This window comes from Ciconia boyciana, chromosome 7 (assembly GCF_034638445.1).
Source record: "Ciconia boyciana chromosome 7, ASM3463844v1, whole genome shotgun sequence".
NCBI lineage: Eukaryota > Metazoa > Chordata > Aves > Ciconiiformes > Ciconiidae > Ciconia > Ciconia boyciana.
Window position 1 is genome coordinate 52,235,225 of NC_132940.1, and position 27,803 is coordinate 52,263,027.

The window sequence follows — 27,803 nt, forward strand, 5'->3', positions numbered from 1 at the left end:
ATTAATCTGGTGACCTGACAGTTTCATCAAGCATGGATTTACTCTAGGAATAAAGAAGAGTCTAAGTCTCCATCCCTCCTTTGCCCATAGAACCATCTAATACTACTTCCCCATTAGTAATGGCAGCTGCCCCATGCAGGGCTGGATGCATTGCACTCACTATATATCCACAGATGTGGTACAGTCTCACTGCAATCCAGACCGAGAAGGCAGCCAGCCTGCTCTTGCTGGCCACCTGCACAGCAACCCCTGCACTCCAAGCCTGTTACACGTGTTTTATCTGTCACCGAATTCAACAGTCCAAACCCCCAAAGCAGTTGCTGTTGTTGTTAAACTAATGATCTAGCAAAACCCAATCTAGATATAAAAATAAGTACATAATTGCCCTATTTTATAAACATTAGAAAATGAGGATGTCACACACTTCTCATTCAGTTCAGCTTCCTAAATTCACAGTAGAAGCAAACCAAAAAAACCTACTACTTATCTATCAAAATAAAACCAGTTAAACTTTAAAGTGTTGAGAAAATGCTGAGATTTGAAACATTGGCTTCCTTAGAGTCTTCATATTTTACAGCCTCCCCTTTTGCTGTATACTATGATGATTATAAGGGATACAGTTAAAGCATACAAGCTGAGGAAGACTAGAAGTTAAAGCATATAGCTTCCTGGAAAGAGATTAACTATCTTAATTATTCAAAGACCTCATGAGAAAAAAATAATAATGTAAATTTCCATAGCTCTGGAGAGACAGACCTTGTGGATATTAGCACCACTGCTGCTCAAAAGACTGCAAATGACCTCCCTTGCTTGTCCCAAAAGACATTTCTCCCTCTCCCCCTCTCTCCTTCTCTCACATACACAAATACATGTTACTCTTAGCAGAGTCTTCTAGCCTTAGCAAAATCTTATGATCTCCAACGGTCTCAGGTAGAGTGGATGACAGCGATGACATACATTCCTATTCCTACAAGGCAAGCTACTAACATTACTCCTTCAGCTGAACAAGTTTTGGGATGAAGAGGAGGACACTGAGAATTACGATGTTTACTTTTTCTTCAATATTTTCTTTCCTTAACGTTTTCCAGTAACTTTCAGTTGTAGTAGACCTGAAGGAACAGAACACACACTGAAAACCCAGTTCACTGACAAAAGAGAATGAAAAATTCTAAATAATAGATGCATTGACTTGGGATTGATTCCTGGTCCTTTTTCTCAGAAAAGGTTTAATTATGTAAACAAGATGTGACTGAAGAGCTCGTTATGGCAGAAGAAGAGTCTTTTGACCAGAAGTGTTCCTAAAAAAGCATTTGTAAGTTTTCTTATCTTCAGGCAAATCATCAGCATACTCAAATCAGCTTGCTACCAGGACATGTATGGGTTTCCAGTACAGGCAAAGACCTACCTCTGAATTACTTATTTTCTTGTAAGCAAATGCACAGCTATATTCTATGTGCAAAAGTCCACTCTATTTCCTGAAAGAAGCAACAGTGGGAAAATGCATCAGAAATACATACAAAAGAATACACTGAACAGAAGCAGCATGCCACAAATCTCACAACCTGTGGTGCTTTCCTCAAGCTTGGCTCTTGAAGCCCAGAGGCATGGGGAGCTATGTATGGAACATCAGCTTTCAACAAAGAAAATAATTTTCTACTTCTCATTCTTGCAGAAGAAAAATCTTGAAAATGTGTAAAACACACAACCGAAAGGTTCAGATGTGAAACATTCCAAACTTATTATTTAATAAAAATCAGAGGGTTTTAAAGGCAATGTTATTTTGAGGTTCCAATGAAGATTGGTTTTAAACAATTTATTCTCAATATCGTACTAGTGATTTTAATAAACATTGCTATTAGAAGAGCTATCTATTTTATTTGATAGCAATCAAATTGCCTAGTCCAGTTACCTTCTTAATGACAGCTGTTTGCTCTAACACAAGCAGGAGAATGAAACCTGCTCCCTGAAGCCCTTTCTGCATTATAGACACCTCATCAACTCTGGTGGGAAGAAGCCTCTTTATTTACAGCAGTTCAATGAAAACAGAATTCTAGTCATCAAGTCTATTATTTACTGGATGTTCCTGTAAATCACATTTCTATAGCGAGTGCATGTCTCAGTGCTCATCATGTTACAATTCTGTTACTGGGATTCCAGACACAATACTGCTGGTAATGAGGAGATTTTTCCCCAAATTACATGAAATTACATCTTCTTTCTTGCACACGTCCACCAGAGATGGACTGAACTCAACAGAGAGATGCAGACCCAAATTCAATTTTACATGCATCTTTAAAAAAAGAATCCAACTAAAAAAGAAGTTTATTTTTTCATTTTATTCTCATTAAAAGTACAGTTATCATCTACTTTCCCCATCCCTTTCCTGAAGAGAAGGGATGATGGAAGGTAATAAAGGGAACAACTGATCCTAGGTAGTGATTCATACATTCAGAGGCATTTTGTGACTCTAAGTAGCCAGTGTTTGATGCTGGCATTGGGATTTGGCTTCAGTTCCTTCAGCTCAGCTCTAGGAGAACTGAAAGACCACTAGAGGACAGATCCCTGCAAGCATCACCTTACAGAGGTCTCCTTCCCATCAGCTCTATCCAGCAGGTTTTAGCATAGAACAGAGTGAGGCAGATTTGTGCAATAACTGCCAAATACGTTGATACTCAGTAGAGTTTTGTAATCAGTCACACATGTACAAAGAATTGTTTGGATAGAATAAATGTGTCCCATATGTCAAGAGCCCCATGTAATACAACCAACAACATGTATGGGAATAAAAGAGCACACTGCTGCAGCCGGCTTCAGGGACTGTAGAGGCCTGAATAGTACTTACTGGCAAGTGGCTTCCAGTCCCTGTCATGATAAATCTGTGAACATGCACATAGTTCATCATTAGAAAATATCTCAGCACGATCTCTTCAGAGAGGAAGCTAGTTACAAACTCCCCAAGTGGCAGGAGGGTAGCATGCTGCCAATATAGACTGCTTCGATCCTCACTGCTGTTCTGATGAAAATGCAAATTATTTTTCTTGACACGACATAAATAAGATCGGGGCAAAAGATTATGTCACAGGTGAATTAGTGCATCCATGTAACGCACTCATGGCCCATCAGACACAGCCTGGAACAATTAAGTTCATGTAGTGCACCTCAGTTCTGCATTTCTATCTGAACCTCTGATTTAGCTAACAGGCTTTCAAAAACAAATTATAGCCAGACAAGACCTTACTGATTATACATGTGCAGATGCTGAAAAGCAATTATTACTCCGGCTAAAGTTATTACTGCAGAATCCAAATGTTTCCTCTTGATTTGCCTTCTTCTATCACTATCACTAAGTAGATCCTAATTACTCTTAGCCACAGTAAAGTTACACTGCCAACCCTTGAAAGATATTACCATCCTAGATCACAATGTCTTCCTTAAAAGGGCCTTCAAAAACACACTAGGTGTATAAAAAGATTAGAAAGCAATCTACAATTGTGCAGTTCCCATTGGCAGCATTAGCGCTGTCCATAACTATGATCAGATGAACCTAAAATAAAACAGAACTTCTGAAATCCTGTTCTTGATGAGCACGACAATCTCAGAAATCCTGCCTGAAAAGTTGCTCCCTGTCTTGTTTACCAGCTCGAGATTAAGAGAGAAATAAACAAACAAAAAATCCCTCGAACACAAAGTCCTTTTTTTTTTGTCAGCCAGCAGTGACATGAAGAGCATAACTCCTAGACACATATTCCAAGGGGGTTTAACATACCTGTTTCCTTCCCTTCTCTACTCCCGCAGAATAAAGTTTGACAGATTTATTATAGCAATTTTACATATATTGCAACTTCACTAGCGATGCTCTGAACATTTCAGTTGTGCTCACAGGTGGCCGGGGGGATTCCTAGAGAAACTGGAAATGTTTGTACGTCGCTTGCGATCCCTACTTCAGAAAGCTGAAGGCAAAAGGAAGGAGTGGGCGTCCCATGCACACCCCTCGCACTACCCACGCAGCCTGCGCTGGCTGGCAGTCGCCCTCCTCCGAAGTAGCCACAAGTCCCTGGGCGCTGGCCCTGCACGGCGATGCCCAGCGCCGAGAGACGCCCGTCCTGCCCGTCACCCCGCCTCGGGCACCCCCTCGCTGCCGGCCGAGCGACGCGGACCGGCCGCCGCCGCACCCGCAGCGGGCGTGCCAGCGGACGGCGAGGGGGCGTGGAGGAAAAGGGGGAAGCGGGAGGGAGACGGGTCAGAGGGGTCTGTCCCGGGAGATGGGTGGGGAGAGACAGCGGGCGAGCCGGGCTGTGCTGCAACGCCCCTCGCTATAAACCGAGGGGCCGCGCAGCGGAGCGGAGCGGGAGGAGCGGTGCGGCCGGGAAGGGAGAGCGCGCCGAGCCAGCCCAGCGCAGCCCAGCGCAGCCCAGCGCAGCCCAGCCGAGCATGGTGCGGTGCGAGCGCCGTCGGGGCTGAGCCGCCCGCCCCAGCCGGGCTGCGGCCGCTCCTCGCCCCGAGGCCGGCCCTCCGCGGAGCCAGGTAAGGCGCGTCCCGCCGGCGGCCCCGGCTTCCGCGGGCGCGGGGCGGCCCCCGCGGGCTCTGCCGCTGGAGCCCGGCCGGCAGCCAGCCGTCGTTCCGCTTCCCGCCTGCACCTCGGGAACACGCTGCCGGGCCCCGGGGAAGGAAGGTGCTTGTGGTTTCTGATACAGCCTCCTGCTGAATTTATACTTGGTTTAGATGAAGTTGGCAGAGGAAGTCTCAGTTCTGGACAAAAGCGCAGGCACGTACGCCCTGTGCCCTGGCTTGCCCTGTGCCCTGGCTTGCCCTTCGAGGCCCGCTCACTAAGCCCACACCACATATTTGTGTTGGAGACGGCTAAATGTCCCACAGACTCACAGCCGTGCCCGGTATGTCAGATCTTGTCAGCGGTTTGGAGATAAAGCGAAGGCAGCCGTTGACAGAGGGCACAGCACTCGGAGCAGTGACACCTTCTCACCATCAAGGCTCTTCCCGACAGCCTACAAGAGCCAGCCCTCTTATCTCTGGTCAAGATCAGATGACCACTTGAAATTTTTATTACTGTGCTAAGCTCATTATATAAATTAGTCGAAAATAACGAAAGGCAATGCTGATGATTTTTGAGGCTTGTGCAAACACTTCTGTTTTTCAGTCTATCAGGCAATACAACTTCCACCCATTAGCAACTAGTATTGGTTTCATCAAAATTCTGTAGCATACGCTCTCTGTAACCAGACTTACTGCTTTTCTACAGAAAAAAAAAAAAGTGATCTGCAACCAAAGATGAAATTTTAGTTAGTAAAACTTAAAATCCCCCCTCCCCCTTTTCTTTTTCCTGGCATCAGCCAGCTTATAAACTTAGCTTGTACTCTGAATGAAACTGGACTAGACTTCTTCAACATGTTCAGGTGAAATCCTCTAACATATTTACTGTCCTCCCACTCTCCATACATTAAAACACTTAAAATGTTACCAGTTATTTACAGGCACACAAGCCCTATATTCTTCCGAGCAAGCAAGGCATATCGGTAACTAAATAAGTCAATCAGATCACGATATGTACAAGCCATAAATTTGCATGATTCAGTTCTGGCCATTTCTATATTTCCGCAAACCCAATAGAAATAATAAGATGTATGCCGATAAGTGGCAGCAGGATTCTGTCCTGAGCAGGCTACAGTTCACTGTAAATTTCCATCACTTCCACAAGTAGCAGTACTTGTTTCGATTGTTTTGTGTTGCATAGCATGGGACAGGCTAGTAAATGGGCTCAGTAAAATTACAAACCCCAAAAAGGGATGAGGGTAAAGAGGGATTTTTGTTTGGGAGGGGGCATCTTCTCTTTTCACTTGCATGAACCCACACCGCTAATACGATTAGATTTTTGCCTGAATAGGGGGATTGAATATGGCTTGAAGCAGGTAATTACCGTGGTGATGTAGAAAGGCTCTTCTAGCTGTTTTAGTGTCAGACAAATGTTTCACACTCCTGACTATGGGAGTCCATTTTGCTTGTTGCCACCATAATCTTTTAAATTACAGCATCTTTCAAAGTGCTGTAATTCAAAGTGATATGATGAAGTGCCTACAAATTAAGCTTTCGCTCATGTATTAAGAATTTTAACTATATGCCTTTCCAGCAGGAACATGGTATTTCTGTACACCTTTCCTCTCGACAACTTGCACTACATAGCAGAGAAAAATCAGTTATGACTATGGAGTGCCTCCTAGTTTATGTTGCTAAACTGAGAAAGCCAAGTGGTCCTGTATGATGAAGAGAGAGAAGTCACATTTATCATTAAATTTCAATATAGTTGGTTTCATTCTCCCCTTAGTTTTGTCAAGGTAGTAGATAGAAACAGAGTTAATTCTTACACTGGAGGAGAGCAGAAGTGGTGGCGTGAGGTGTCCTGCCTTCCTGCTTGGAAACAGTACCTTGCTTGGGTTGGACAGCATGTGCAAACTGCAACTAGAAGTTACTGGTTTAAAAGGCAGTAAATACCAGCCTGAAATGCTGGTATCCACAGCACTGCAGAAGTGAGGAGAGTGCTGCCTTTCAGTTTAAAATGTCACAACTCCACAACCTGCTTTTTACAGTCCGCTTAGAACAAGAAGATGCATGATTTGTATTTGTGTTACCCACTGAATGAATAATATCATCTTTAATTGCATTAAATATCTGAAAATGTATCTCATTTCTTTTTGCTATTTGTAGTACTATAAAAACAGAGGCAGATGCAGAATGTAAACAGGGTGATTTATTTACACTTTCTAGAATAATTCTGTTGAAACGTATGGGCTGTGTTTGCAGACATGGAGATATGTGTAGAGTTAATTCCCATTAAAAATTTTATTTCAGATAATGGGCACTCACTGCATTTTCCTACACTCCTAAGTTTTCTGCACTGTGGTAATTTTATCCTCTGTGTTTTTTAAAGGAATACATTTAGGTAGTCCTTTCCTCTGGCACTGCCTATGGTTCCTTACCACAGCTCCAGTAATTAATATGGTAATTTAAAGTTACATAAACTACAAACTCTCATTACACTGTCCTAGTTAAACTCTTGTTTATGCAAAAGTATAATATTACTTGAAAATGTTTTAAGTAGTCACAAATTACTCTCATTTGCTTACTACCTCTCCTTTTTCTCTGGACCTTCTTGAGGTCCAAGAGCTACTAGTGTCGCCAGGAGTATTCATAATCTCTCCTGTGGCTCTTACTGCCCAGATTTTAGGGCATCTAATCACACTGTGAGAAGCAACCAATTGCTTCTGAGTGGTTGGCATGTATCTCTGTTCCCCACACTTCAAGTCTCCTTTTCTGCCTTGGTTAGTTCATAAAAGATCACGTTCTGTCTTGAGTTGGATAGAGAACATGGGTATTTATGCATCATTTAAATAAAATACTATGTCTGACTCGCATTACACGGTTGTGCTTTTTTCAGCTGAATTTAATGGTTATCTTACAGGAGACACCTCAATAAGAGGAGAAATAGACTAAAATTTAATTTGGATATGTTATACCTAAAGCTGAGTTGGGGAAACAGGTTATCAAGATTCATTGGCATATGAATAGATCTACTTGGGCAGTATATTAGATAGGCCAAAGAAGTGGCCAAGTGGCTAAGTCAGGGGAAGGGGGGCGGGCAGCCAAGCAAAATAAACCCCTCACCTATTTATGACAGGAATACTGGCAACCCAGCAACGTATCTCCTCTGGCACCCAAAGTACTAACGTGAAGAGAGGTCTGAAAGTTTAAACAAACACACCACGGTTGTTTCCTTAGCTGTAATGAAGGGGACTAATGAAGGGCAGTTAAGTGAAACGGCACAGGTTGAGTGAAAGAGACTACTTATTTGATGGGGAATAGGATCAGACCTCTCCCAATAAATGACAGAACAGAGAAGAAAAAAGGAAGTGAAATGAGCACTAGCTTCACAATTAATCTAGATTGCAATGCTAGTTAAAGAGTAATTACACATCAGACCCCTTGCAAATTCTTAGATCCATTGATTTTAAACCATCATCTCTCTCCAGAAAGCGAAGTATAATCTCAGAATTCTTTCAGAGTTGCAAGCCTGGTAAGACTCACGGTTTACAGCTGCAAGGACTAGGTTAGGGTATAGCCCGGCCACTACAGGCCCACGGTGGTCTACTTGTATTGTAGGCTCTATTGCATGTATAGCTAAATTTCTAGCCTTTGGGTAATCTTGTTTCAGTTTCTAAGCCTTGTCTAGCTTACTGCTGATACTTGTGCCTCGTGCTCTCAGTTGTGCAACAATTCCATCAGAAACGCAGTGATGCGGATATTGTGTTCTACCATGTATTCCTCTCAAATATTAACTGACAATTTTGCAGTATTCTTGGATAGCAGTTCTGATTTTTGGACAGTTCATCCTAAGGTCTCCCTTTATTTTTAAGAAGTTAGCCTCTGCATTGTTAGGATCAGGTTTGAGAACCTAGGTAAGAGAAAACTGCAGAGCATCACAAAGAGAAATTTTTAGAAATCTTGTGGAATTCTGAAGACAAAATGGAAAATGTGGATCATTTATGAAGAGAGGGGAAAGTGGAGGGAAGACTAATTTTTTCTTTTCACTATTGTAGGGTTAGTTTCCACCATGCTAACAGGAATAAACAGGTTGCTATTGCTGAGAATTGAACCCCAGCTACTTATCAAGACATGATGCATACAGGTTCCACTCTAGAAGTGTGATTCTATTTTCCAGGTGAATAAGAAAGCAGTTCTGGAATTAAAATTTTATGCAAAGTTAAAATTTTGGCATGTATACACAAGTTGAGTTCAAACACACTGGCGAGTTTTGAGTAGGTGGCAACATAATTTACTATTAGAGGTTAAAGTTGTATAGACCTCATGCATGAGGCCCAAATGCTGTAGCCTGAAGAGCAGAAAGGCTCCAGCAGAGCTGTTTTCTTATATAGAGCTGCTGTTGCACAGAAAGTTACTAATCACGGTATCATTTTCTGTCTCTTCCTTCTGGTCCTAAAAACCCTGCAGTGAAAAGCAAGCCATTTAGCTTTTGCTAACTACAATATTTCTTTTAGTTCCCTTTCCATCAACAAACTTGTCTCTTAAGATCACTTTCACCAATAGACAGTCATTGTACTCAGAGCACTCATACCATGTTCTGTACCATCTTCTAAATATTATCCTTTGCCAAAAAAAAAAATTGACAGATGTACTCCAGAAGAATCCGTGTCATTTTTGAACATTTTAGGGAATTTAACAAATCTGACAAGCAAGGGGAGTTATGATACTTGTACTTCATTTTTTTTACCTCAGCTGTAACAAACAAGTGAAAAGAAGTTATCTTGACTGTAAGTCCTAACAGCTGTGATTGTTTGAGACCAAGCACATATGAAATAGAATGGCTGGTCTAATCATTTATGGCCTTATCTTCAGATAAATGATGGATTATACTAAAATTACTTTGAGCTTTCAAGTGAATTGCAACTAAGGGTAGGAAAATATCATGCTCCAAATGGCATGCTGTTAGTATTCTCTGTTGCACCATCATCTGAAAGAACTACAGATTTTGGGCTGTCAGGTGTCTTTTACAATTTTCATTCCATTTGGTTTTTGTTTGATAGCAAAACTGTCCAGGTATCCACTATATAACAACACTAGCTAGAATGCTTGGTTACTATTTGTGGTGTTTATCTCCTTTTATTGTAGTTGAGTAGCATTTCTCTTACAGGCACAGAAAATGGGTAATAACTGAAGATGACCTCACAGCAGGAAAGTGAGATCAGATTGGCAATGCAGCAGTGAGTGGCATAATTGAAGACAAGACAAAAAGCAGGCTACAGCAAAAGGTAACTGGCAATATCTAAAGAAACTGGTACTGAATTTGGGCAAGGTCAATATTTAGACAGTATTTCACTGTTTGAGGTGAAAGCTATAATTAGAGTTATGGCCAGAACAAAGAATGATTTAACCAAACACCTAATTTCAGCTAATTCACCTATTCCTTTCTTTACTTCTAGGTCATACAAGTTTGTCAGTTACTGATAGATTGTTGGCTAGTGGAATCTAATAATCAGTAGATGAAGTACAGGAACAGAAATAGAAAATAAAACAGGATTCCTGAGTCCGCTCAGTTTTCTGAAAATTGAGAGGGATATACTGAATGAGAGTACTGTGCCTCAGCATTTCTAGCTCAGAGGGACCCGTACAAATAGTAAGACATTCCGGAAAACCGCTGAATAGCTGTACTTTTATGTAGGGGGGCTTACGCAAGGGAGAAAAATGCACTAGTTGACTTCCCTAAAAAATGTTCTGTTGGCAGTTATCCTCCATTTAACCCTGCTTTAGCATCAGCATAGCCTGGCCAGACCCTTTTTTGAAGGGGTTAAAGGCAGCACAAGGGGTGAAGCAGGCAGCACAAAATGTACAAAGATGCCGCCTGAACTTGTTTATTGAGGAACCATGCGTGCCCCTCCCCATCTGAGTTTATAGGATGTATGTTGCCTCTTCATCTTTTTCTTTATAAAGTCCTGTTGGTTTTCATCTTTTCTCCTTTCTCCCCTCATTCTTGTTACCCAAGCCTAAAAGTTTATACAATTTTCCTTTTCCCCCCCTATGAAAGTACATTAAGGCCAAGAGTTAGTCTGCTACCACTCAATTTCTGGCAGTTGCTCAGGATTTCCTCCTTCCTCAGGTTCTTTATTTTGATTGATGCACAACAATCAGAAATGGAAAGCATGGGGCAGGAATCAATACCTGTTTTCAAAGTGGGACTCTAGCTCTGCTGTTAGATTTTTCTCTTTATTATTTTCCTCTTGCCTTCCATGCCTAGCAGCTTACCATGATAAGACAATTACAGTTTTTATTTTTCTCAAATCAGGCTTTATTTCAGGTAAAAGATATTTCTTTACCCATGTGCTTCCTAAAAAGCACTTCAAAAGAAAAAGCTTCAAAAATATTTTGCCTTTAAATACATTTTATGATACTGTTCCATGTTCTTACACATACCATCAAAAAAAAGTCATGTCAGTACAGGACAGCCACATATCCAAGCATTTGCTCAGCTCAATTGGTAATTTTCCTAGCACTAAAGTAAAGCTCATGTGGCACCTTCTGGAGGGCACAGTGCTACCCTTTCCGGGCATCTGCGCAGTTAGGTTTGCTTGAGAACAAAGACTGCACTTAGTTCAGGATGCACCGATTCACAGCATCATAGCTTAGCTCAGCTCGCACTCTGGCTGTAACAGCCTTCTTGGTTTTGCTACCTCTATTGCTGGTCCTCAGTACCCACAAGGAACGTCTCAGAGCCAGGACTGTAAAGAGAGTTCATTAGTGAATTTTATTTTCAAAATAGAGCAATAAATTTTATTTTGAAAAAAACAGGAAACAAGCTGTACAAATTTGGCAGAACATCTATTTTGGTATCATTCTATTAAGTGTGCTGCCTTCCAGACAAAGCACTAGGGATCACAGCATCTATTTTTTTCATGGGTGATAATACCTTTCCCACTGACATGGATTAAGGTGTCTGTATTTGACCTTTCATTGTCTTTGATTAACCCCTTAGCACCTCACTAGTCCAATTGACTTGTACAAAAATCACAGATACATTGCTTGTCTTTATATTTGACTACTCAAATTTTCTTCTAGTCCTCATAATGATCTGCCCTTAACAGGAGTTCTGTGCAAGTGAAAGCACAATTGGGCCTCTGTTTTCCATGTTATACTTACTAACAGTTACAGTGATACTAACTTCTCTTGGGCTTAGCTGCATTACCATTTTAAAAGATTTTTTTTGTCTGACTAAACTCTTGTACTTTACCAGTTACTCATACTGTTCTCTTTCCTTTCTGCCTTTGGTTCCCTTTTTCTGACCCTAATGAGGTATTCATTAAGAAGCCTCCATGCTGATCCTTTGCTTTTAATCTTTTAACTTTTCCCTCCAGGCTGTTCCTAACATTCTCATTTAAGGAAGAAAAGTCTTTTCTGAGGCGTAGTGTGATATTTTCGCACTGTAAGGGTATCTAAATTAATTATAGAAAAGAAAAGTAATTGAGTGTCTCAATCAGACACAGTGAACCAAATCCTATTATGTATTGCTGAATTATGACACATGGAAGACAAAGTTTCCTCTGAACGAAGGTGTTGAAATCTAATGTCTGTTTCCTTGCACAGAAATCCACAATACATTTGCTTTTGCTTCTCCAGTAAGACAAACGCTATTTTTCAGCATGAAGTCAAAAGAAAAAAAAATGTTCAAGGTGAGGTTTGTTTTCCCCAGAGCCATAACACTTTGACTAGTGGGAAGTTATGTGGAAATCACTAGCCAAAGTCTTGGAAAGGCAGTGATAAAACTTCCACATTAGGTGGTTTAGTTAACGTGACAGATACTTCAGTGATACTGCTACATCTGTGTCCACATAGACATAGACATGCTGCATCTGCATGTGTGCTTGTTTTTCAGTAATGTTTTCATTACTCAAAGCAAAAACTTCTATCAGTCACTTTCACTGCATTGGTGATAGATGAGAAACAGTGATGTGATTTGGTAGAGGTTTTTAGAGAGGCAAAGTCTTTTTAGATAACAATGACGTGCAACATGAACTACTTTCAGCCAACTCGTTTAATTTCCATTAGATTAGAAAGTGGAACACCTCTTTTTGGCAGAGGTCTCTCCATTTCTGGAGTAGAAGCAGAGAATTTTAAGTGTTTCCTTTCTCTCCCACTTTCTGACAGATTAGCCATTGTTGCAGATGAAGATAACTGTATTGCTCTGCACAATGCATTTCTAAAGCTTGTTATTCATTAATTTACACGTGCCTTCTATTTTTGCAGGGGGAGGGGGGTGGTGGTGGAGTAAAAATAAAAAGCACATCCTGCAGAAGGGACTGCGTATTAAGCCTGTAGAGCTCTTAGCTACATCATTGGCTTCACCCTGGTGATTTACCTTAATGGCAGGAAAATGTCCTTTTGAGGATTAATGTATAGGTAAGGCCTCAGACACAGCAGAAAGTTTCCACGCACGTCAAAGCATTACTGATTTGCTGCGTGACCTGGAGCACATTTATGTATGTAAGCTCTCTTGTAGCACCTTTCTTACTGTTTTACAAGAAAGTGTAGGAAGGCAGTTCCTTGTACCAGAAAAGTAGAAGTAATGTTATCTTGCAGAGTTCATTGCTCATCATGTTATTATCTCACTTTTAACTAAGGAAAGTTGTTCAGGAGCTTAAGTTGCATACATAATGTTAACTTTTGCCTCTGCATCTTCTGGCTTAGCAGAAGAAGAGTAACATGACTGTGGGAGAGTAGGCAAATGACACCGGGTCTCTGAATAAAGCAAACTATCAGGACAAACAAGGAAGCCTCTATTTAGACTAACGTGAAATTCCACAAACAAGTCCTATCACCTCCCATCTTTGTCTACAAAGTTATTAGCTGTGTCCCTACCCTTCCTCCTGCAAGCATCTTTGCCTAGAGGAAGCAACAGAAACCTAATTAAAATATCACTTTCAGTAGTTTTATACTAGTAACACCACTGATTTGGAGTTGTGTCTTTCACAATAAAGCTGTAAAACAGAAAAAGGCCAAAGAACTTTCACCTAGATTCAGAAAAATCCTTTTCTCCCAGAAGTAGGTGATTTGGTTCATGAGGAAACAATTGCAGCTTTGACCTTTCCATTCCATTTTCTATTGTGATCTCTGCCAGCAACAGAGAAGATTCTGACAGTGATTGCATATTGCTGTGGGCATGCCACTCATGAATTAACCATTTTAGAACATTATCATTTCTAATTTAGATGCATGAAATCCCATTTTCTGCTAAATTATGAACACCCACTAATATAACCAAGAGTTTAAACTTATCTAAATTTTACCTGTTTTTACCCAGAGGCTGGTAAGTGTACACTTACTGACCTCACTCAGTATCTGGACTTTCACAGAGTAGATTATAATACCCCTCTGATAGCCAGTCCTTATCTGGCTATACTGATTTTTTTTTTTTTCTGCCTCCCTATAGTAATACTTATTTTCCATCCTTTAATTACATGTCTTTTTGTTATTTTAACATTCTTAACAGAATTTGAGAGATGTTTTATCCTTTACCACATTTTTTTTCTCTGTGGACCAAAAAGCAGAAGAGGCCCATGTTTCACGACACACTACGTTTCATTTCACACACATTACGTTGCAATACAGCTACCTGTAATAAACTAAAAGATATAACCATTTACCTTTGTCATTGGCTCATCTCAATTAATAAAAGCTGAGAGTGTGTAGTCTTCGTCATGGGAGGTGGGGGAGTCTACAAGAGAAGTGAACTCTGTACCTGTTGTCCTCACAGCTGCCTGTGGGAGTAGCACCACATTTCTTGGAAAAAGAATCTGTGTTGCAGAAAGTGCTCTGGCCCACAGCCATGTTAAGAAGTGATGCACATTTCTAATATTCTAGGCTTCAAATTAGAATACAACAACATGTTAGAGTTTTATATGCTGCACAAACTGCGAGGAAGAGCCAATACATACATGGGTCTTCTCACGTCCTGGAGTTGGTAACAGAGTAACAGTTTGTGAGCAAGGAATCCCCATGAGACACTAATATTTTGGGGCTCAGTTCTACAAGCCATAGTCTACATGAGTAGCTGTTACTCTCAAGGCCCCAAAACATTGCTTACACATAACAGTGCTCATCAAATTATAAATCCCAGAATGCAAATAATAACCTCTAAAGAGGCAAAGATTTCATCCGACTCGCAAAAGAAAGATTTCTGTAGCACTCCTGAGGTTACTAACCTCTCAGTCCTTTCTGCTGTATAAAAATAATTTCCATATGCTGTGAATTTTCATTGCATGTTTTAACAACAGAGGGGCTAACTCTTCCTTTCCTGTGAACGCTGCTGCATCTGATTCATTAAAACCTTTGTGTTTGGACTCCTTAGCAAAGCCCAGCCTTCTTTCCTTTACCCATCCAAAATGTTTCTCTCCACATCTTCCATATTGCCCATGCCCTTAATATCATGCTTCTTTGAAAAGTCACTATTCACACAACACCAAAAGAGCAACAATCTACATGGGAGATTTCCAGCATTTGCCTGACCTTGTCTGTAGTGACCTCAGTAGGAGTTGCATCATCCCCTCCAGTGAGGGTAGGTTTCCCAAAGTTTGGCTGAGTTTCAGGAGCTTTGTAAAATCTACGTGGTAAAAGCACATAGTAACTACGTGCTTTTCTAAGTTAGCAAAAGCAACTTCCTTCTTAACAACAGTCTGTGCCCTTTGCAGCAGCACTGTAAAGCATCATCCTTTCAGGTGTTTCTAGATAACAGACATGCATCATTTCTGCTACAGGATCTTCGATAGTTGTAGAGTCCACACTTCTTTTCTGTTTTCAAGAAGTTGTAAAGATAAAAAAGCTTGCAGTGGGAACAACATTCCATAAAAAGACTAGCCCCAGCATTGCTACAAGGCAAGTTTCTTGATGCCTCAGTGAAATCAGAGAAAGTGCAAGTGGCTAAAGTACAGACAAGTCAGCTGGTTTAATCACAGAATGAGTTCATGCCAATAAGAGAAATCCAGAAAACTTGCCTTTCCTTGAGCACTGGAGATGATCTCAGTTTGATAATCATATTGACACCTTTTCAATAGTTTTTAATTTCAAAATGGGCATAAAAAACTAACGATCCTCAGTTCTATAAAGGATCTTTATGTGCAAGTACTGTTTCTTCCTGTCAGAGAGAGTTCTGGCCTCAGCAATTCTTGGCACAATTGGGACCTCCAAGTTGCATCTCGAGCTGAAACTATTGTCTTTATAAATTCAGATACTGTTAAAAACCAGCAAAGCAACAAGCTAATTGCCTAGATGTCTCTCTGTGCTGCTCAAAACATTGTCTCTTCCTTGAACAGCAGTAGAAGAGAAAGGCTCTGTCTTGCATGCAGAGCAGTACGTGGAAGTGGCCTTTATTCCCCCCAAAAGGCCACTCTCCAGGTGATAGCTACTATCTACTGGAGCAGTGAAACCATTGACTAATACTGAGAAGATCTGGACGGTGAAACTCTTTCAGTGTTGGATGCACAAAGACATTCACTCCAGCAAGCAATAAGAATGACCAGAGACCAATGATACTCAAAACAGCAGGGAAAATGTCTTGTAAACCCTTATTAAGCTCTGCATGCTTGAAATCACAGTAATGTATTTCTCCTACAAGCTGGGAAGGAAGAACAGTTGTTGTTATTGCTATTTTTGTATACTCATGGAGGCACCCACAAGCTTCAGTGAAGAAGACCACATAACCTTAAAGACAGATTAATAGGTATAGGAAATATACAGTAAGTCAAATTGCGATTTTATAGATGATCTGAAAGGAGGTAAGGTACCTCACACGTTGTATCTGATCTCTGTTCTGTTAGAAGAGGGCATGATAAGGGCTTTCAGCAGTGCTTTTTATTTCAGTAAGTTTTTTTTCTCTCTTGCCTCTCCACAGCCTTTTTAATATAAGGCTGAAATATAGATCTGGATCAAGCCCAGAATTAGTGTAAATTCCCTTACTCTTCATGTTGGAGGCATTCACAGTAGAAGTTTATGGTTCATTCCCAATGGAAATAATGGTGCCAATAGAAATTTTAGGTGTGTGGTTAGGTATCCAGCTAGGGTGTGCACTGCTGTGTAATTAAAAAAGAATACTCTAAAACTTCTTATTCCATGGAACTAAGCTATCAGAATAGAAACTTAAAATTCATCAAATTATTTCACTCGCACTGAACAAACCTGAATTTGATTTCTGTCTTTTATTAAAAATGATCACATGGGGCACACTATATTTTATATAGGCAATTCCAGCTGCAATAAAGGAAATGTGTTAATCCATTCATTTACTATCACTCAGAGAAAGTAACCGTGCAGCATGTAACCTTTCACAGCTCAAACTAATCTCACTTTTATTCGTTCTGGGACTTGATGGCTTAATTCTTGTTAACTATTGACTCTTTCGGGTACTTCTAAATACCCTAAAGATACTACATAACCAGGAATCAAATCTGAAGTTACAAATGTGCAGTAAGCTGTATATTCATAATAAAACAGTACTTTACATTGTGTCGCCCTTCAAAAATCTTTTCATGTCAGTGCTGAAAACCCTAGAAATTCTAGTCCTACCTTGATCTGAAATAGATCTATTTTTTCTTTCCTGGCATCTAATGTGCAGTAAATGGCATTGTTAGCAATATGAGGAGATGACATGCCCCTGATAAGCAGATTTTAGGTTAGCCTGCTGATTATTGATCATTTTTATCTCCTAGGAGGGCGCCAATCTTCCTTTTTGGTAAAGCTAATGGCTAGAACAGAGGTGCAAAAATCCATGTTGGATTGATGATGATAGTTAATGCCCTCATTTCAAAGTCTTAATATGTCTAAGTGTCTTCAGCCTCTTTTAGAAAAAGAGGCAATTCTTTTACCCTGTGGTATAAACAAGAACAGAGACTGCTCCTGCTATAACAATCGATTTTTCATATTTAAAAACTAATTCAGATATAGGTTGAATAACCTAGATAAGGAAAAGATGATCTTCATTCCTGTCAAGACAGAGCAACTGAGGTGACTGGGACAAGGGGATATCACATGGGGATATCACACAGAGATTCACCTTTCAGACATCATCTTTTCTGAAGCTTAGCCTTTTGATGTTTAGTTTCAGAAATACTGGACTAGAAGTATTGAGCTAGAAATATATTTTACTTTGTTTATTTGATTAGCTTTTCAGTTTTAAGTTACTGCTGTGTGGGTAATTTTATATTCACATCTCTTAAGGATATATAATACCCAAGACATATTAAACACCAGAGAGTTTGCAAGACACTCATGCAGCCTTGGTCAAAGAAAGAACACAGAGATTGCTGTGATGGATAAACATGAAAGAAGGAGACCAGAAAATTATGTGGAAAAATCTAAGATATCTGGAGTATGAGGTACACTGTCAAGCCAGAACCAGTGATTGCTAAAACCACCAGCTCAGTGATCTGTTGAAAATGGTTAATCCTTCAGTGTTTCAGAGTCCAGTTCTACATTTATTGAGTCCAAGAACATTTTTCCTCCCCTTAACAGCAGAGAAAAAAAAATTATGTGTGTACAGGGGAAAGGCTCACAGAAAAAAATGTTTACTTTTAAACCTAAACCTAGAGGATCCGAAAAATGAAAGCTATAAACTGAAATACTGAAACTTACTCTCAACTGAAAGACTTTTGGCTAACCATAACAAGTACTCTGTGGATCAATCAGTCAACAAACTTTTGTACAAAAAAAACCCCTAATCATTGCCATGCTAGCGTTCACTAAACCACTAAGTTCTAGTGAGGTTGAGAAACTGTAGTGAAGTTGAGAAATCCTTCCTTGGCACTAACATGTGTGAGTAAAATTTTATAGCAATATGTACATCAGGATTTCCCAACTTCTGGGAAAAAAAACATACATGAGGAGGGAATCAGTAGAGTTAACTTTGGCCAAAGAGCTAAGTAGCACAAAGAAATATTTCCAATGTTTCTGGACTCTGTAAGTAGTATGAGAGTATATGCAAAAAAATAGTTGAAACTTTCACTGCTGCTGCAATTGCTAGAATTATAACTGTGACATTATTACACTGTAGGCTGTTAAAAACAGCATGCAGAAAATTTGTCACATATTACATTGTAGTATTATTAAGCATTTAATGTCCCAAAAAAGTACTTGGGAGATTTTATTCATCACTCTGCAGCCCCATAAATTAGTGTTTTAGAGGTGGCCTTTCCCTTATGCCAATTTTTGCCACATACATTTCTAACACAAAGTCCTTCAGTGTGCAAATGAAAGATTAGTTTTCTTTATTCTGCATTTTAAATCTAGCCAACTGTTTGCTAGTTTTCTATCTCTAGATATCACTTCTATTCTCTCTAAATGCTCCTATTTTTAGGAACTTCAAGATATAAATGTCATATGCTTGTACCCAAACATCTGTTAAGTGCAGAGATACATTGACACTGTATAACTCATTTGACAGAAATATAGGACAAGACAAGATTATTTCTGCTTCTCTGGCACAAGACAGTATAGTTAATATCAATTTTTTGGTTCTACGTTGCTCATCTATTAGTTTCGGTAAAATAAATGTCACTATAACACTAACAACCTACCTTCTCTATCTGGATTGAAAGCTGTTTGCCCTTACTAGCATTAGAGAACTATTTAGGTAAATAAATAATTTGAAACAGAGTAACATCATCATGCACTGACACTGTCCAAAGGGGTAATGACAAACCCAGGTGTATTAGTAAGGCGGGGGGGGCTAAAAAATCTGTAAAGATGCTTACATTTTCAAATCGTGAAATTGTTTACAATTGATGAAATATATACAGCACTAAAGGAGGTCTAAAAATGACCATTTCGATAACAAAAAATGTGTAGGCTCACATTGCCTTTCAATTTCCAAAAATCCCTTAAATCACTTTTTAAAAAAAAGGATTAAAAATACTTCTGAAGTGGCATTTCCAACACTAAAAATATCTTCCTCCAAAAAGGAAAAGACACGTTTGAGTCAAGTTAACCTAGAATTACTTTCAATAATACTCCCTGGCTGATATTTGGAAAAAGAGTTGTATGATTAACAACATGCCTAGTTAGTTTTAAAATAATCTTTTAGCCTAACAAATAGGTGTCACTATTTTTGTATTTCCATTTTTAAAGTAAACTATACTTTATTCTCCCTTTAAAAATATTCTTCTTAATTTGACTCAAAAACTTTAGAGAGTTTAAGCTGCATATGTCTTTGAAAAAATAAAATATCAGGATCTTGTTCCATGACTTACAAGTGCAAGAATTGGACTGAAGGTTAGCAAAACCAGGAATGTACTAGAATATAGGAAATTAGATATAAGCTAGTAGAAACAAAAACTAGATATAAGCTAGTAGATACTAAAATAAACTTGAAATAGTTCACTCTGGTACATTATACTTTACATAAATGCAGAAGTTCAATGACAGGTATTTGCCTTGTGTTTGCATCTTAAATAAACTTGAAGCAAGGGGATATTTTGAAAAGTGATGGCACTTAAATATAAAATAAAGCAATTCTCTTATTTTAAAATAGGAAATACAGACCTCTAGCGGTCGAAATATACATTAGATGAGTTAAACTTCAAAGCGATTTAAATGTCACTGTGCTTAACTGTGTTACTTTCCTTTTCCTTTACATTTCCCTCCCCCCCCCAATCATTCAAAATCACGCACCCCCCGATTCCACTGTTCAGTCATTCCACAAGCATTGATTTTTCCCAGAGGAAAAAGTCCTTTCATCTGTCCTTTTCTCACAGAAATTTTATGACTGAAACTGAGTACAGTTGAAAGATACTTGGGAAGTGAAGGGAAAATTAATGAGAGTAGTCTATGAAAACAAACAGAAGAGAGATGTTCATTCTTTTCAGAATAAACTATGAAGCCATCATATAGAAGGACAGACTCTTTTGAAGTATGCTGGAGGAAATAAATACAGAGAAGTTCTTACAGAGAAGGTCAGAGTACATAAACAGTTCGCACTTACAAGGTAGCAATAACTGGTCCTCTGCTAGCACAAAATAAGTAATAAGCAGTTATAGAATGTTGATGTTATAGAAGAACCAGATCCTAGAAAGATCACAGGCAGTTTATTTTCCAGCTATATAGAGCTAGCACAATGAAGCAGACCAGCTTCAACTCTTGCAAGGGGAGGGCACAAAGAATCCACGTATAGGTTAGAGAATTAAAAGATAAATACTTTAAAATAAATAAATTTTAAAAAACCAAAACGCAAACACCACAAAATTAACAGCAATTTCAACAGACTGGCAGTTGCTTCATGAAAGACTGACCAGGAGGACAGCTATTAAATGAAAATGCCCAGGCCAGTACAACGTCCTGCAAATTCTGTTTATTCTCATGTCGGACCACCTCCTGATCCAAAATTGCAAAAGCAACAGCCAGCTTGACAGTTACTAATACAGATCTTCTGAAGCTTGCTTTCTGTTCTTGGTGCTCGTGAACTGATGTACAGACAGTGTTCCAGTCCTGTACTGCCTATTGCAGTTCCATTTTAGTAATATTTTGATTTATTGACATTTACCATGAAGTCAGACGCTGACCTCTGTGGAAGATAGTGGCAGTGATGACAGGAGGCCTATGCACACTGCAAGGCCACAATAGTTTGAATTACATGCCTTTGTTTGCCCAAGTGTTTGCATTTCTCTCGCCCTCCACAATTCACCTATCAATCAACTCTGGACTAAAAGTACTTAGGAAAGCTGTGAGTGGGGAATACAGACTGTTAGGAGGAGCAGCAGAAATAAGAGCTAGGAGAAAGGTAAATTTATGGCTTCACACTGGTACTGCTCAGGAACTCCAGGAAAGCAGAGGAGATGCTGAAGTAGGCATATGAAGTAGAAGAAATTATATTCATTAAGGCAATGAGGATAAAGGGGGTTGTTCTGCTGGATAGGGGGAAAAAAAGGCTGTGAAGTAAAGCATGTGGAAAGTGTAATTAGTTTCTCAGCAATTAGAAAAAGAAGATAGAAGAAATTAGGAAAGGGGGGACTAAACTCTCAAGATAAAGGAAAAAAGCTTATGCCACCAGAAAGAAACAAACATAGCTAATATATTGAACATACTGTTCCAAACATTTTTCAGCCTCTCTTCTCCCTGTGCAATAATTTTATATAAAAATAGAATGCATCATTCTCTTAAACATGGAAATATCTTCTCATTTGTAAGAAAAGCAAATAATCCACCTACCATCAGAAGAAAAAAAAACCTCACATTACCTAATGGTGAGGTCGCTAAACTGTGGCAGGGCTGGTCAGCCTGAGTTTATTTAGTCTTTGTCAAAGCAAATATCAAAACTGCATTTTTGTTTAAAATCTGACTTGTGACACCTGCTTACCTATTTATAGCTGATGAAGTTCTCGCAGAAAGCCACAGTCAGTGCTATCTTATCTTTCAGTAGGCAAAGTGCTATTTACCTTGCATGGGCTCAGCATTCCTTGTTGTTTCCACAGGCAGTTTAATTAGGATGCATGTTCACCCAACAGAAGCAATGAATGGAGTGGTAAGTAATAGTTGGTAGAGCAGTCTGAAGCATTTCATTGTCAGTGACTTATTATAATCATTGTAATTTAAAAAGATAAAAGGTCAAACAGGACAGTAACATACAACAGGGGTCTGCTGCTCGCCAGATAATTTGCACTGAGATTGACGTTGCAACACCATTCACAGTCACATCAATTCAATCCTCTTGGAAAAATCTCCTTGTGTATCAGCCTTAAAATTATCCAATTATCATTATGTTAACTCAGGTCATTTGAGATGCTTTAAATGGAATTATCAATGTGCACGATTTCAATACTTGCATTTAACTGGCCAGTGGTTTAACCTGCTCTAGTGACTTCTGGCAGCATAAAGCTGTACCAGCCATCTATTTCTGTAACGTTTTTAAACAATCTGCAGTACTTCCTATGTAGAAGTATCTGCTTTGCATAAAATGTATATAACCATGATCCTGGGACAAACAGGTGAACTGTGGCAAGTGAGAATAACAGCAAAAATGACAGTGGTACAGAAAAGAAATCATTGCCTGTAAGGAGTTCACACCACTACGGCTGCCCAGTCTCACCACTCAGCACTGCTGTGGGCCCATGCCTTCCAAAACAAATGACTTCCTTCTCCTGTGTTGAAGCTTTTCCTCATGCTCTAAAGTTACAGATGTCCTCAAGGCAGCAGATCTACCTGAGGCTAGCTCTGAAACTTGAAAATTTCTGGGAAATTTAAAAATTCAGCTTGGGGTTGGCAGTGCCTTCTTCACTGTGCTTCAAATGTAAGGCTCTTATGAGGTTCGTTCTCACAGCAACATTCAAACTGTTTTCAGATATACATATGGCAATCCATATCTATTTACCCAAAAGCAACCACATTATGTATTTCTGCTTCCTTTTCATTTACTGAAAATAGTGATCATTTCTTTATTGATTGATTGTAATTCCTTAGTATAATTTAAAACTGATAACATACCAAACACATCCTTTGCACAATTCCACTGACTTCAGCATTACACCAAACCCTTTAATTCCAGAAGGGTTACAGTCTTACACAGGTAAATTGAACTATCATACTACTTCTTGACCAAATTCCTGGTTCTTCATGGGAATTGTTCTGCCTTTTTTACTTCCCAAGCACTCCAAAATAAGCTCAGGGAATTCAATACCTGAGAGAGCCAGACACAAGTTTCCCAGCTCAATTATTTTTTATTCATTTTAACACATTTCTGAAAATATAATATAATCATTATTACACTTTCTTGCAAGTACATATGCTATTAATTACATCAACTGAAGCTACTCCTGGCATGAAAAAGTACAGGCCACCATGTGGGTAGGAAAGGGAAACTGGAAGTTAAACAATGAAACATGCTAAACTGAAGGGGTGGTTGCAGTGACCATGAGAAAGGTGCCTTGGCATCTACCACTGCACAGAAACAATCCCATCAAAGGGTCGTAATGGTTTAACCCCAGCCATCAACTAAGCACCACACAGCTGCTCGCTCACTCCCCCGCAGTGGGATGGGGGAGAGAATTGGAAGGGCAAAAATGAGAAAACTTGTGGGTTGAGATAAAGACAGTTTAATAGGGAAAGCAAAAGCCGTGCATGCAAGCAGAGCAGACCAAGGAATTCATTCACTCCTTCCCATGGGCAGGCAGGCATTCAGCCATCTCCAGGAAAGCAGGGCTCCATCATGCGTAACGGTTACCTGGGAAGACAAACGCCATCACTCCGAACGTCCCCCCCTTCCTTCTTCTTCCCCCAGGTTGATATGCTGAGCATGACATGATATGGTATGGAATAGCCCTTTGGTCAGTTGGGGTCAGCTGTCCCAGCTGTGTCCCCTCCCAGATTCTTGTGCACCCCAGCCTACTCGCAGGTGGGGTGGGGTGAGAAGCAGAAAAGGCCTTAGCTCTGTGTAAGCACTGCTCAGCTGTAACTAAAACATCTCTGTATTATCAACACTTTTCAGCACAAATCCAAACATAGCCCCATGCTAGCTACTATGAAGAAAATTATCCCAGCCAAAACCAGCACAAGGCGGAATACTCACCATCAGCTACATTTGTCTTAGCCACTGAATCTGCCAGTTAGTACACGCAGAGCAGGATGCACTTGCCAAATAGTACCACCGACTGGTTAATCTAGTCACGGAAAAAGGTCTTGCTCAGCCTTAACTGGGCCCTGATCTACTTTACTGCGAGTCTAACTTGCAGTGGTGATTTTCTTAGTAGAGACTTCACTACAGTTTCTTACTGCTAAGTTCTGGGCTGTAGTCTCAGTGGGTATATAAGTGAGCAAAGGCTATGATAATGAATAGACCATGCAGCACCAGCATGTAGCTGGGACAGGGCAAATATTGCCAGACCTTGATGTTGCAGAACCTATCAGTTATTGTCAAATCTCCTTGGGCACTTTCACAACCAAGGGATGAGGTAAGAGGATTTATCTTGAAATCTTCTTATTGTGGTTCTCCCTGTCCTATGGATAGCATGACCTTCCACAGAACCAAACACTATGTATTCTAGATTTGGTACAGTTTGAAAGCCGGAAAGTTTTGCTCAGGATGTATTACAGTGCCACATGTGATCAGAATGGCGTACATTTCTTTGTGTCAGCTGTATTTGCTTGACTTTTTAACTTCTTAAACATGGCAAAAATAGCTGATGTCATTTTGAGGCATTTGTACCAACTGAGGCAACAAGATTAATTCACAGAATGAATTAGAGAGACTGGGAGGTGTCACATTGCACATCTTGACAAAGGGTTTATTAGTTGCATTTAACTAGATATTCCAAACTTGATAGAATTATCAAGAACCTAAATCTTGAAATTACCCTGCTAACTTTATGGAAATGAATCTGCTTATTAATGCAAACCTATAATAGAACATGAGCTAAGATAGAGAAATACTGAGTCTTTTAAAAGCTAATAAATTGAGAGCCAAAGGATGACCTTGCTCACAAGATGCTGACTGCAACCCATATTCTGGGTTCAGTGCCTGGCTCCGATTCAGACTTCCTGCATGGGTTTTGCCGAGACATATCTATGCCTCACTTCCCTATTAAAAAAGCAGTCCATTTGGAATAAGGTTTGTCTCCCAACAAGATCATGTCAAACACTTTGTTAAAACAGAGTAGCATTCTGCCCTTAACAGGAATGTCGGTGCTGAATAACGCAAATGATGAGCAGCTACCTCCGTAACAACATAGCCCATATTTCTGTAATGACAGGTATCTTTTCTTTCTGAATGCATCTGTTCTGCCCAGGGTCTTAAGGTGTGTATATTTATCTATATAAAAGTAACTTACATTTATAAGGGGTTTGTTTGTTATTTTACTTAATCTGTGTATTGTATATTTCACTTAAGCTGTGTTTGAGGCAGCACAAGTTGGGTTGGCTGGCAGCTGTCAGGATCCTGCAGACAGCAATAAACACTATTCTGCAATAATAACTATCGATTTTTTTTCTTTTTTCTTTTTTTTTTTTTTTAAATCTCCACTATTTCTGAGGGAAGACTGTCTATTTGTAGACTCTGGAAAAGATTTAGTATCAGAGTTACTTATAGTGTATTACCTGCTTCCTAAAGTCATAAGTCATTAATAAGGAAATCACTCTTGCAGAACACACAAGCCCCAGCAAACGAAACAGGTGCCCTGTAAAAGAGATTTCATACCATTTCCATACACTTAATACGGTCCAGAAATATTTTTCATACTCTAAGACCACAACTTCAACTCTTGGATACATAAATTTTGTCAGTAACTGAAAAGGTAATGTGAATTGTGGTTCCCCCTTACACCCTTCTTAAACTCTTCCTACAGTTATTAATGTGCAACAAATCAGCACGTCTGATAGTGGTAGTTAAATACTATAGTTCCAAGTCAGATGGGGAGCTAGGTAACTTCTGAATATTTACGGTATTTATAGTACAACAGAACACTAGATTGTGTGAGTATCTTCATCTTTCTCTGTGATATAAAAATTGTCTCAAAGAATTAAGCTTAATGAATACAAAAAAATTTCTAGTGATTCACATCAGAGATCAAAATGAGTACCTAATCTGAATTCACTTACTTTCTTAATGCATTACACTTCGTATTTATAGAATGAACTGGTATTCAGAGTGCTTAAGGGTAGTTTCTGAGATATCTAAATAACTTTGCTCATTAGATATATTACCTATTTATGGGGAAAAAAAACCTAAAAACTCTCCTGAATTTATAGTTATCTGCTATTCTGAGTCTCTATTACTATTTTATGACATATGTTCAATAACCAGTCTTATTTTAAATTGGAATCTTGTTAATTGCAAGAAGTTTTTTTAGATTTCATTTATGTTGAAAAGAATCTAACAATGTTAAGCCAACTCCTAACATTCTTACCTCTGTTTTATTCTGCAAACAAAGTCTACGTAGGAATAGAAATTGGTTGAGAAAACTCTTGAAGATGGCTTATTTTTAAATTCAAAGACATTGACACATTGTGTGAGACAAAAACTTGACATTTAATTGAAACTTTTTAAAAATTAAATCCCTATCATGAATAATATTTTCTTCCTCTTTTCCCCTCCTAGATGTGAACTTCATATTTTCTCCCTGAAACTAGGTTACAGCTGAAGAGATCAAGATGGTCCCAAATTACTCTACTGAAGAAACCGTTAAAAGAATCCACGTCGACTGTCCCGTTTCAGGAAGGCACAGTTACATCTACATTATGGTTCCAACTGTTTACAGCATCATCTTTATCATAGGCATATTTGGGAACAGCCTGGTTGTTATTGTCATTTACTGCTACATGAAATTAAAAACAGTAGCCAGCATCTTTCTCCTAAACCTGGCACTGGCTGACTTGTGTTTTTTAATAACTCTGCCACTCTGGGCAGCCTACACAGCCATGGAGTACCAGTGGCCTTTTGGCAACTGTTTATGTAAGTTAGCATCAGCAGGGATAAGTTTCAACCTGTATGCCAGCGTGTTCCTCCTCACATGCCTTAGTATTGACCGGTACATGGCCATAGTACATCCAGTGAAGTCCCGAATTCGACGTACCATGTTTGTTGCCAGAATAACTTGCATTGCCATCTGGCTTCTTGCCGGTGTGGCCAGTTTGCCTGTCATCATTCACCGTAATATATTCTTTGCTGAGAACTTGAACATGACAGTCTGCGGTTTTCGGTATGACAACAATAACACAACACTCCGCGTCGGGTTGGGTTTATCCAAAAATTTGCTGGGCTTTTTAATTCCTTTTCTGATCATATTAACAAGCTACACCTTAATTTGGAAGACCCTGAAGAAGGCATATCAAATACAAAAAAATAAGACTAGAAATGATGATATTTTTAAGATGATTGTGGCAATAGTATTTTTCTTCTTCTTTTCCTGGATTCCTCATCAAGTGTTCACTTTTCTGGATGTATTAATTCAATTACATGTAATAACAGACTGCAAAATCACTGATATTGTGGATACAGCTATGCCCTTCACCATTTGCATTGCTTACTTCAACAACTGTTTGAATCCTTTTTTTTATGTTTTTTTTGGAAAAAACTTTAAAAAATACTTCCTTCAGCTAATAAAATACATTCCACCAAATGTCAGTGCACATCCAAGCCTAACAACAAAAATGAGCTCCCTCTCGTATCGGCCACCAGAAAATATACGCTTGCCCACTAAAAAGACTGCTGGGTCTTTCGACACCGAGTGATGTGTTTTGCAATATACTTTTTTTGAACA

The 27,803-nt window shown here is 39.4% G+C and overlaps 1 protein-coding gene across 4 annotated transcripts; it reads left to right on the top strand.

Annotated features, from left to right (window-relative positions):
- Positions 1–4,261: 4,261 nt before the first annotated feature.
- Positions 4,262–27,803, top strand: AGTR1 (angiotensin II receptor type 1). 4 transcript variants are annotated; one of them, XM_072867685.1, is made up of 4 exons: positions 4,262–4,524; positions 8,607–8,728; positions 9,719–9,836; positions 26,642–27,803. In XM_072867685.1, the coding sequence occupies exon 4, from the start codon at positions 26,695–26,697 to the stop codon at positions 27,772–27,774; it is 1,080 nt and encodes a 359-aa protein (XP_072723786.1). In that variant the 5' UTR covers positions 4,262–4,524; positions 8,607–8,728; positions 9,719–9,836; positions 26,642–26,694; the 3' UTR covers positions 27,775–27,803. The 4 variants fall into 4 exon arrangements, with proteins under 4 accessions (XP_072723786.1, XP_072723784.1, XP_072723783.1 ...); XM_072867683.1 differs by lacking the exon at positions 8,607–8,728 and adding an exon at positions 22,029–22,078; XM_072867682.1 differs by lacking the exon at positions 8,607–8,728.